Source organism: Corythoichthys intestinalis, unplaced genomic scaffold, assembly GCF_030265065.1.
Source record: "Corythoichthys intestinalis isolate RoL2023-P3 unplaced genomic scaffold, ASM3026506v1 HiC_scaffold_23, whole genome shotgun sequence".
Classification (NCBI taxonomy): Eukaryota; Metazoa; Chordata; class Actinopteri; order Syngnathiformes; family Syngnathidae; genus Corythoichthys; species Corythoichthys intestinalis.
The window spans coordinates 4,715,818-4,727,373 of record NW_026651592.1 but is presented as its reverse complement, the minus strand read 5'-3'; the positions used below and the strand labels follow the sequence as shown (position 1 = coordinate 4,727,373).

The 11,556-nt window shown below is 37.3% G+C and overlaps 1 protein-coding gene across 7 annotated transcripts in view; it reads left to right on the top strand.

Moving 5' to 3' along the window:
- Positions 1-8,893, top strand: part of LOC130911158 (BRD4-interacting chromatin-remodeling complex-associated protein-like) — a 59,311-nt gene extending 50,418 nt beyond the window's left edge. For all 7 annotated transcript variants that reach the window (XM_057828930.1, XM_057828927.1, XM_057828931.1 and 4 more), the window contains one exon: positions 4,457-8,893. In XM_057828930.1, the coding sequence (XP_057684913.1) occupies positions 4,457-5,853 (1,397 nt within the window). In that variant the 3' untranslated portion in view covers positions 5,854-8,893. The remainder of the gene's footprint in view (positions 1-4,456) is intronic.
- The last annotated feature ends 2,663 nt before the right edge of the window (positions 8,894-11,556 follow it).

Genomic DNA, 11,556 nt, shown 5'->3' with positions numbered 1-11,556 from the left:
CCCTAACGTAGGTTGACAAATGGTAAGCAGTAAAATGTAACGATAGGCTTCTTTTTTTTTTTTTTTTAATACTTTTATGGAAACAAACAAAAAAAAAAAACAGCGGGGAACACATTTTTTTAGGACTGTCAAAATTATCGCGTTAACGGACGTTAATTAATTTTTTAAATTAATCACGTTAAAATATTTGACGCAATTAACGCACATGCCCCGCTCAAACAGATTAAAATGACAGCAGTGTCATGTCCACTTGTTACTTGTGTTTTTTGTCTCCCTCTGCTGGCGCTTTGGTGCGACTGATTTTATGGGTTGACATCAACAATGGCGAGCTACAAGTTTATTTTTTGATTGAAAATTTTACAAATTGTATTCAAACGAAAACATTAAGAGGGGTTTTAATTAGGGCTGTCAAATGATTAAAATTTTTAATTGAGATAATTACAGCTTAAAAATTAATCTTAATTAATTGCAATTAATCGCAATTCAAACCATCTAAAATATGCCATATTTATCTGTAAATTATTGTTGGAATGGAAAGACACAAGATGGATATATACATTCAACTTACGGTACATAAGGACTGTATTTGTTTATTGTAACAATTAATCAACAAGATGGCATTAACATTATTAACATTCTGTTAAAGCGATCCATGGATAGAAAGACTTGTAGTTCTTAAAAGATAAATGTTGGTATAAGTTATTGAAAATTTATATTAAAACTAGGGCTGTCAAACGATTAAAATTTTTAATCGAGTTAATTACAGCTTAAAAATTAATTAATCGTAATTAATCGCAATTAATCGCAATTCAAACCATTTATAAAATATGCCATATTTTTCTGTAAATTATATATATATTCTGTAAAATAAATTGTTGGAATGGAAAGATAAGACACGAGATGGATATATACATTCAACATACGGTATATAAGGACTGTGGTGGGCATTTCACTCTACTGTCATTTAAATCTGTCTATGCTGTCCTCACTCCGAAGCGTCTACTTTTTCCAAAGTTAGACAGCTAGTGAACGATGCCATAATAATCAGACTTCTTTTACATCTGATTTATTTATAAAATGGCCTCAAACCATTGTCCTCTTTAGACCGTCGTAAAACTACCAAAAAAAAGTACACAAGCATTGCATTAGCAACAACGTTAGCTTAGCACGCTATACAGGTTCACAAAACATAAACAAAAAGTGTCTCATACAAAAAATATAACATTTCGCTTACTAACATAATATGTGCATTATTTACAACAACCATACTTACGGACAAATCTTGTCCAAGGATCATATAAGCACAACATTACAACGTAGGCGTCAGCCCAAGACGTCCTGCAGCCATATTGAACTGGCAAGACAACAATAAACCATGTCGCAAAGCGACCACAAGAGTTCACTGTTAGCACAAAAAGCCTTGTTGTAAAACTTACCAAAAGGCAGAATACTGTCTGAGCGGGACATGTGCGTTAATTGCGTCAAATATTTTAACGTGATTAATTAAAAAGATTAATTACCGCGCGTTAACGCGATAATTTTGACAGCCCTAACTAAAACCCCTCTTAATGTTTTCATTTTAATAAAATTTGTAAAATTTTCAATCAGAAAAATAAACTTATTTTTAATTTAACGCAATTAACGCACATGCCCTGCTCAAACAGATTAAAATGACAGCAGTGTCATGTCCACTTGTTACCTGTGTTTTTTGTCTCCCTCTGCGGGCGCTTTGGTGCGACTGATTTTATGGGTTGACATCAACAATGGCGAGCTACAAGTTTATTTTTTGATTGAAAATTTTACAAATTTTATTAAAACGAAAACATTATTATGTTTTAGATGCCGTAATACGGCCCAAATAAAGAGGAGTGCTTCGGTCACTCGTTCACACGCTGCATTCGAGGAAGGCGGGAAGTCGAACTTATCCTGCTCGGAGGGTATCGGTTGCGATCTTAAAGCATTCCAAGCCAATGTACCGTATTTTTCGGACTATAAGTCGCAGTTTTTTTCCCATAGTTTGGCTGGGGGTCCGACTTAAACTCTGGAGCGACTTATGAGTGAAGTTATTCACACATTATTATTAGGGCTGTCAAAATTATCGCGTTAACGAGCGGTAATTAATTTTTTAAATTAATCCCGTTAAAATATTTGACGCAATTAACGTACAAATGCCCCGCTCAAACAGATTAAAATGAGAGCACAGTGAAAGGTGTACTTGATGTGTTTTTCGGAGTTTTGCCGTCCTCTGCTGGCGCTTGGGTGCGACTGATTTTATAGGCTTCAGCACCCATGAGCATTGTGTAAGTAATTATTGACATCAACAATGGCGGGCTACTAGTTTATTTTTTTGATTGAAAATTTTACAAATTTTATTAAAATGAAAACATGAAGAGGGGTTTTGATATAAAATTTCTATATCTTGTCTTTTAAGAACTACAAGTCTTTCTATCCATGGATCGCTTTAACAGAATGTTAATAATGGTAATGCAGTCTTTTTGATTTATTGTTATAATAAAGAAATACAGTACTTATGTACTGTATGTTGAATGTATATATCCATCTTGTGTCTTCTCTTTCCATTCCAACAATAATTTACAGAAAAATCTGGCATATTTTATAGATTGTTTGAATTGCGATTAATTACGGTTAATTAATTTTTAAGCTGTAATTAACTCGATTAAAAATTTTAATCGTTTGACACCGCTAGTTTTAATATAAAATTTCTATAACTTGTACTAACATTTATCTTTTATGAAGTACAAATCTTTCTATCCATGGATCGCTTTAACAGAACGTTAATGTTAATGCCATCTTGTTGATTTATTGTTATGATAAACAAATACAGTACTTATGTACAGTATGTTGAATGTATACATCCATCTTGTGTCTTATATTTCCATTCCAACAATAATTTACAGAAAAATCTGGCATATTTTATAGATGGTTTGAATTGCGATTAATTACGATTAATTAATTTTTAAGCTGTGATTAACTCATTTAAAATCGTTTGACAGTCCTAATTTTTTTATGAGTTAGGTTTGACAGATACCTAAAATTGATCCAAAAGTGATCAGTTTTTCACTGCTTTGACATTTTTTTAACAATAGGATCCCTGTTTAAAAATATACCAAACAAAAAAAAAAATCTAATAGTGACATACAATGAAATATGAAAGAAACAGGTCTGGCTGCAACGTTTATTTAGCATGATCATATTTTTACAAAGGCTATCGCTAGTTGTGTGTTAAGTAGTAACAACATAGTATGTAGGGGAGCTGTAGAAAAACGGGTTCAAATGAACTCCGACCTTTTGGCTCACTCACTAAAAGTATCATCAGCCCGCAGACATGGTAAGCACACCCTCTTTCTGGCAAACTTAGAAACTACAGGCAACAATAGTTTCGCAGTAAATTAATAAAACCTGAGAAAGAAAACATGAAGAAATAAAATAAATTGGGCTTAGAGGAACGATGTGTATACCGTAATTTTCGGACTATAAGACGCTACTTTTTTCCTTTATTTTGAATCCTGCGGCTTATAGTCCAGTGCGGCCTATTTGTTGATTTATTTGTGTTAATAGGTAACACTTTATTTGACAGCGGTTTCATAACATTATCATAAGACGGTAATAATAATGACATGACTCTTATCATAGGCGTTACTGAATGCTTATGTTATTAAGTGTCATCCAGCAAATTATGTCGCTAACACCATTTATGTCCAGCTTGGATCTTTTACATCCATGCAAAAGTGAGATAATATGCCGGTTAACACTAAATCACATCTGTTATAAGCCTTCATAAATGCTCATGACAGTGTTATGTCATAATTATAATTGTCTAATGAGAGTCTGATAGCTCCACTGTCAAATAAAGTGTTACCAAATACCATAACTCGCAAATAATGAAACAACTGGAACAGTAACTGAAGAAATAATTAGCACAGAACATGAATTTTGATTATGTACATCTGTAGCGCTGCAGTGCATGCTAAGAGGAATGTTGGAAGACAACAGTGCTAAACGCAGGTGGCAGCAGAGGTGGGCTGTCTACCCCGAGGGAGTAGTGATGACCAAATGAAGCTTCTTGAAGCAATGAACCAATTGGCTGTAAAGCTTTATGGTGGTGGTTCATTTGGTCTTATGACTGTTGTATGATGCCGCTGTCAAAAGAAGTGCTGCATCCCATAATACAATGAGGACAGCTGCGGCTTACAGTCCAGTGCAGCTGATCTATGAACAAATGCCATTTTCGTGCCAAATTTGGTGGGTAGCGGCTTATAATCAGGCGCGCCTTATATTGCAAAAATTACGGTACATCCTTAAACTACTGAATGCTACCAGCCCTAGTCAAAATGGATTGGACTTCTAGCAATGGCAACCAATTAGTTACTACTGAAAAATAAAATACATTTTAAAAAGTTTTTTCCCCCCTAACGTGCACTGTGTCTGATTGCAGAGGAATTTGTCGCCAACGCTCGTCAACTGGAGAGTTTGGCTTCTTCCCATCAAAAGTCTCCTCTGCCTCAGCTCACCGCCAGTATCAGCGTCGCCCCAGCCCCCGCCACGGCTCCACCACCACCGCCGGAACCCGCGCCTCCCGTTCCGGCGGTTCCGTCGCACGTCCCACCAAAGCCCCCTCCCGCTCGCACCCCGTCTCCGACTCCTGTCGCCGCCCCTCCCGTCACCCCTCCGCCTACCGCCTCCTTCCCAACAAAACTGGTGATAAAACAGGGCGGCGGCGGGGCATCGGTGTCGTGGTCCAGTAGCTGCGCCCCTCCTCCAGGGGGAGCTGAAGCGGTCAACACAAACCCCGTTTTCACGCGCGTACACACAGCCTCATCATTGTTCTCCTCCTCAAACTCAAAAATGGACGACGATGATGATGACGAGCTTCCGCAGAGGGTCAGCAAGCCGCCCATCAAGACCTACGAGGCGCGGAGGAGGATCGGCCTGAAGCTTAAAATCAAGCAGGACCAAACGGGTTTTGGTAAGGTGGTCCACAACACGGCTTTAGACCCCGTACACACATCTCAGCCCAACAAATCCCAAACCTCCCCCGCCCCCACACCCGTCGAGGGCTCTCAAACCCAGTCACCCGTACCGGCACCCACGCAGTCCTCGCCCTCCACACAAATGAACGGCACTCTGGAACACCATGTACCGGCCCCCGCCAACACCGCCCCCTCGCAGACCACCTGCCGCCTCCCTCTCCGAAAGACTTACCGCGAAAACGTCAGCCCCCGGGTCAGGCCGGGCGTCCCCGGGGGCGGCGGGGACGACGACTCGGCGCCCTACCCGGCCCCAGTGCACGAGAGGACGGTCATAGCCAGCGTGAAGGTAGAAAAACGGAGCCGGGACCCCGTTGACGAGGTGTTCAAACACGCCGTCAAGGGGTCGAAGGGGAGCGGGGACGATTGCTCGGAGCAGGGCGACTTCCCCAAATACAAGAGGACCGGTGGGAAAACAAAACAGCGGCAAGCGGGGACTTTTCGCATGGACCAGCACGCGCCGGGGCCCCCTTCGCCGGACTTCGCCTCGCTCCCCGCCAAGCGCTGCAAGTCGGACTCGCCCGACATGGACAACGCCAGCTTCTCTAGCGGCAGCCCCCCCGACGACTCCCTCAACCAGCATTTGCAATGCGCCATCGACAGCATCCTCAACCTACAGCAGGAGCCCGCGCCCCGTGGGCACCAGCACAAGGGCGGCAACGGCCGGACGCGACCGAGACCCTCGGCGCCGCCGCCCTCGTCGTCTTCCTCCGCCTCGTCCGCCGCTTCCTCGCTGGCCCAGCACGCTCAGGTCAGTGGCCGGGGCCACAATGGCAGCCTGGTTCCGCAGACTCAGAGTAGATAACGGCCCCCCCGGCCCCCCGGACTTACAGGGGGAGGGGGGCGCCCGAGGGAATAGCGAGAGAGGAACGACGACTCTGCCAAGTTTGTCTGCTGTCGTGTTTTTGTCGTCTTCTCCTTCTGTTGTCACATGACACTGCCCCCCATCCCCCCATAAACATCGCCCCCCTGCACATTCCATTTTGGTCTTCCTAAAGCAGTGTTTGGTAACCATTACTGAGCCAAGGCACATATTTTCATACTCGCACAGCACACTACCAAACAAAATATCACAAAAATCCGCATTTCACCGGATCAACCCTAAACTTAACAGGTCAACTTTGAACTTCTCCTAACATTTGAATGTCCAAATGTTAAACTCACTGGCTGCCATTGGCGGCAATAGACGTTCAATTTGTTTAAGGGGGCACTACATCAAAATCAAAATGAAACAATGAAAATCATTTCAATTCATAAAAATCCCAGAGAACCATAGGCATGGTTCTAAAGATCTTAGCAATACAATGTTTTACAGTTTAATACATTGTGGTTACCATGGTAACCAAAATTAAATGTAATTGGTTAATCCCCCTAAAATGCTTGCTTCTGCGTTAAATTATGGGGAATTTTGTTTTCATATTTCAACTAGCAATAACTGCGCCTCGGATATTTGGTCGATAGAAACAACTCAAACATTTTTATTTAGGGATGTCCCAATCACATGTTTTTGCACTTGAATCCGAGTCACCTAATCTTGAGGGTTTGCCGATAACAAATCCCAAACCGATACCTCGGCAATGTATTCAGCAGGGGGAAAAAGCACACTGAAATTTAATTTATGAAGTTTAGCGCAACAGTGAATTAAACGAAGTTTAAAAAAAAAAAAACGTAATTTTTTAAAATATAGAATATTTTATGGAATATTCTTTCAAAGAGGTAAATAATATATTGGAAATTCCACTTATTGCATAACTACCAAAATATATTAAAAGATCAATCAGTCAATTTTACTTGGTGCAAGAAAACTGAAGCACTTAATTCCAACGCTAAAGATGAAACATTAATACATTTTAAAAGCTTTTTTTTTTTTTTCGCAAAAAAAAAAATGTTCAGTGTATTTTTCAATGTAAAATTACAGAATATTGAAGATAACAATGGAAACTCAAATTTGTGGTAAAATTACCGAGCAAAATTAGTGAACAAAAACTTTTACGGCTTTATTTTTTTGTATAAAAGCTACAGAACATTGAAGATAAGAATCTAAAGTGTCAGAATTTCATCTTGAAGTAAAACCAAAATGGAAAGAAAATAGTTTTTTAAAAATTTTTTATTTAACATCGAAGCTAAGAACCAATATAGTCGAAATTGGCTAGCTAGCTAATTTGTAATTTGAAGGAGGCCTAAAAACAAAATTTGAAATCTTTTTTTTTTTTTGTAGTACTCCCTTTAACTTAAAATAATAACTTAAAATAATGTCAAAATATATAGCAAAAAATCAAAATTTGCAAAGGTAGTAAACTTTGAAGATAAGAACCTAAACTTTCAATTTAGCTAGCTAGCTAGCTAGTTAAATTGTCAATTTGAAGTAGGCCTAAAAACAAAATAAAAATCTTATTATTTGGGTATTACACCCTCTAACTATCTAAATAACCCCAAAATATGTAGCAAAAATAGCTAGCAAAATTTGCGAACGCACTGAACTTCGAAGTTAAGAACCTAAACTTGAAAAAATAACTAGCCAGCTAGCTAAATTGTCAATTCGAAGTAGGCCTAAAAACAAAATTTGGGAAAAAAATCATTTTTGTGTATTACACCCTTTAACTTGAAATAACCCCAAATTTTAGCAAAAATAGCAAAATTTGCAAAGGCACTGAACTTTGAAGTTAAGAACCTAAACTTTAAAAAATAACTAGCTAGCTAGCTAAATTGTCCATTCGAAGTAGGCCTAAAAACAAAATTTTTAAAAATAATAATAATTTTTGTGTATTACACCCTTAAACCTGGGGGGGGGAAAAAAAAAAAACTCAAAATATGTAGCAAAAATACCTAGCCAAATTTGCAAAGTGACTGAACTGTGAAGATAAGAACCTACATTTTCCAAATTAGGTAGCTAGCTAGCTAAATTGTCAATTTGAAGTAGGCCTAAAACCAAAATTTTAAAATAACATCTTTTTAAACATCTTATAACCTAAAAATATATAGCAAAAATAGCTAGCAAAATTTTGCAAAGGTTACTGAACTTCGAAGTTAAGAACCTAAACTTTCAAAATTAGCTAGCTGGCTAAATTGTCAATTTGAGGTACGCCTAAAAACAAAAACAAAAAAAATTTTTTGGGTTTAGTGGTGGAAGTAACGCCTGTCATTTTTTATAAGCAAAATTAGCAAGCAAACTTGCTAAATTTGTGAACAAAAACAATTTTGACTATTTTTATCTAATTATTTTTGTCTTAAGCTAAACATTGAAGATAAGAACCCAAACTGTCCAATTGCGTAACAAAATTAGCTAGCTATTTAGCCAAACCGTCACTCGAGTTGAAAAAAATAAAAAATATCTATTTTTGGTGTACTGCTCCCTTAAACTGGAAGGGCTAACAGTTAATCATGTTTCACTGCCATTTATGGGGAATTTGATTGCTAGCCCCTACCAATCAAAATAGATTGGACGCCTATCCTCGTCAATGTAGACTAAGGAGTCCATAATATCCTTCTTCAATTGGGATTGGTAAATGGCGTTTTCACATTTTAATCTCATTAAACTCCACTCACAAACCAGTAAATTATCTCAGCCAGCAGGGGGCAGGCCAAGCACACCCATTCATTCTTGAACAGTCAACTTCATCCTTTCCTCTCCATGTTTTTGTTTTGTTTTGTTTTTCCAATGTAAACCTGGCAGGCAAAAGTCCACCTGAAACGCAGCACAAGCGGGCGGCAGCGAGGAATAAAAGGAACAATAATAATGTACAAAAAAAGAGCGCAAGAGAATTTGAAGTATAGTATTACAGATTAATTTTGTATTGTATTTATTGTGTATAAGGATACTTTTTAAAAAAGAAATGTACATTTAGTAAAAGTGTAAATTAAACCTTGCTTCTTTTATGAATTGTGGAGTCATTTTTTATGTGATGTGAAACGTCTGATTGTTATTGTTGTGCTTAGCATTAGCTACAAAAGAACACAATAGCGCACGTTGGACTGAATAGTTTTTTTTTTTTTTTCATGGAACAAAACTTTTTAAAAGACATTTTGGATGCTATAGATGTCAATTTGAAGGTTTTGGGTTAAATCTCCCTTTTTTTTTTAACAATATTAATAATGACACATTTTAATGTACCATTTTAAAGTAAATTAATGCAACAAATTTACAGGGTGATAAATTCTGAAATTATGATGGGCCTGATTGAAATGCCTGAATCAGACTTCATAATGTATTGACGGGGTGCGGGACCGATTCATCGGAGCCTATCTCAGTCAGAGCTGACGGAATGGAACCAAAAACAGCTTTTTCCATTGAAAATTCTTGTGACTAAATGCTTAAATCTCTAATTCTTTATAGATATGAACGTAAAACAGTCTCGATACTTGGTTAAAAGCAAAAAAAAAAAAAAAAAAAAAAAAAAAAAAAAAAAAAAAAAAAAACGAGCTGTTTGCAGTTATTTTACGTAAATATTGCGAACTATGATGCTAGTCAGTAAGCAAATTGGCAGACGCCATATGTAAACAGCTTTTTCCGTTTAAAATTCTTGTGAATAAATGCTTAAATCCCTGAATTCTTTACAGATATGGACGTAAAACAGCCTTGATTCTTGGTTAAAAGCAGAAAAACCTGGCAGTTCGCAGTTATTTTACATAAATATTGTGAACTATGATGCTAGTCGGTAAGCAAATTGGCGGACGCCATATGCAAACAGCTTTTTCCGTTGAAAATTCTTGTGAATAAATGCTTAAATCCCTGAATTCTTTACAGATATGGACGTAAAACAGCCTTGATTCTTGGTTAAAAGCAAAAAACCTGGCATTTAGCAGTTATTTTACGTAAATATTGCGAACTATGATGCTAGTCTGTAAGCAAATTAGCAGACGCCATAGGTAAACGAGCTTTTTCCTTTGAAAATTCCTGTGAATAAATGCTTAAATCCCTGAATTCTTTATAGATATGGACGTAAAGCAGTCTCGATTCTTGGTTAGAAGCAAAAATAATAATAAAACGTGCAGTTAGCATTTTACGTGAATATTGCGAACTATGATGTTTGTCAGTAAGCAAATTAGCGGCTGCCATATCTAAACAAAGCTTTATCCGTTGAAAATTCATGCGAAAAAATGCTTAAATCCTTGAATTCTTCATAGATATGGACGTAGAACAGTCTCGATTCTTCGTTAAAAGAGCAAAAACCGGGCAGTTAGCATTTATTTTACGTAAATTTTGTGAAATATAATGCCAATGCTGTAGCGGCTAATTTCTCCCATTGATTTTTTTCACAACGTTTCAAAATACATCCATGGTATGAAAAATACAATAATTACCTTGAATCCTCGAACAAATCCCTCCTGAGACAATCCTTCCTGTTTGTATGCGGTACATCTTTCGTACTTTTTCAACCTTAAAACCGGCGTTGGATCCCTGCATGTGTTGACCGACTGTGACCGACTGCGAATAACTGAAGCGGACTGCAGGATGGCCTAACCCTACTCGAAGGGGTTGTGCAACGGCCGACGGATGTGACCCATCACCGTCAATACAATTATGAAGTCTGCTTGAAAAAATAAAATAAACATGAGCTATTTTACTGAAATTTTAATTGTATACATTCAAAAACGAAATAAAACAATTATAAAATGTAACAAAGAATGCATATTGGGGGAAAAAAATTTCAATGTAATAATTTTTACCGAACAAAAATGAAATTAATTTCATTTTAACACTATAAACTGCAACTTTTTTCCCCCTCATTTTGAATGGTTCGGTATATAGTCCAGTGGGGCTTATTTGTTGATTTAGCTGGGTTAATAGGTAACACTTTATTTGACGACGGCGTCATAAGACAGTCATAATTATGATATGACACTGTCATGGGCATTAATGAACGCTTATGACCAAGGGCACAGGTTTGGTCACAACATTGGTAGGGACGATATAGAACGGGGGTCAGGGCCACATTTCTCACGAATATGAACCTAATGAATTAATAGGCTAAATGCAACATTTGAACATAATTTATATTACATTAACATACACAATAAATACAAATGTATTGATAATCTCTTAAAGATCCAGGAATACAAAAACAACATTTGCCTTAAGACCACTTAACATTGTCTGTCTAAATAAAGAAATTAAATGTAACTGAAAAAAACGTCTTCGGGAATGACAAAATATAAAAATGGAGTCCTCCTTAAAGGCAAGGCAAGGCAAGGCAAGGCAAGGCAAATTTATTTATATAACACAATTCAACACGAGGCAATTCAAAGTGCTTTGCATCACATGAAGATCATATAAATCACATTTAAATCAATACAACGTAAAAACCAAGACAAAAGATCGCACTTAATCACAGAATAAAATTAAATAAATACAAATAAAACAAAAAAAAAATAAAACAAAAACTACTACTCCTAATAATAATTGAAATCAGCAATGGAGATAAGCACAAGAGGAATAGAAAGCAGGTAGATTGAAATATATAGACAGTTATGGATATGCAGTGCTAAACAAAAGTGTTTTTAGCCCTGA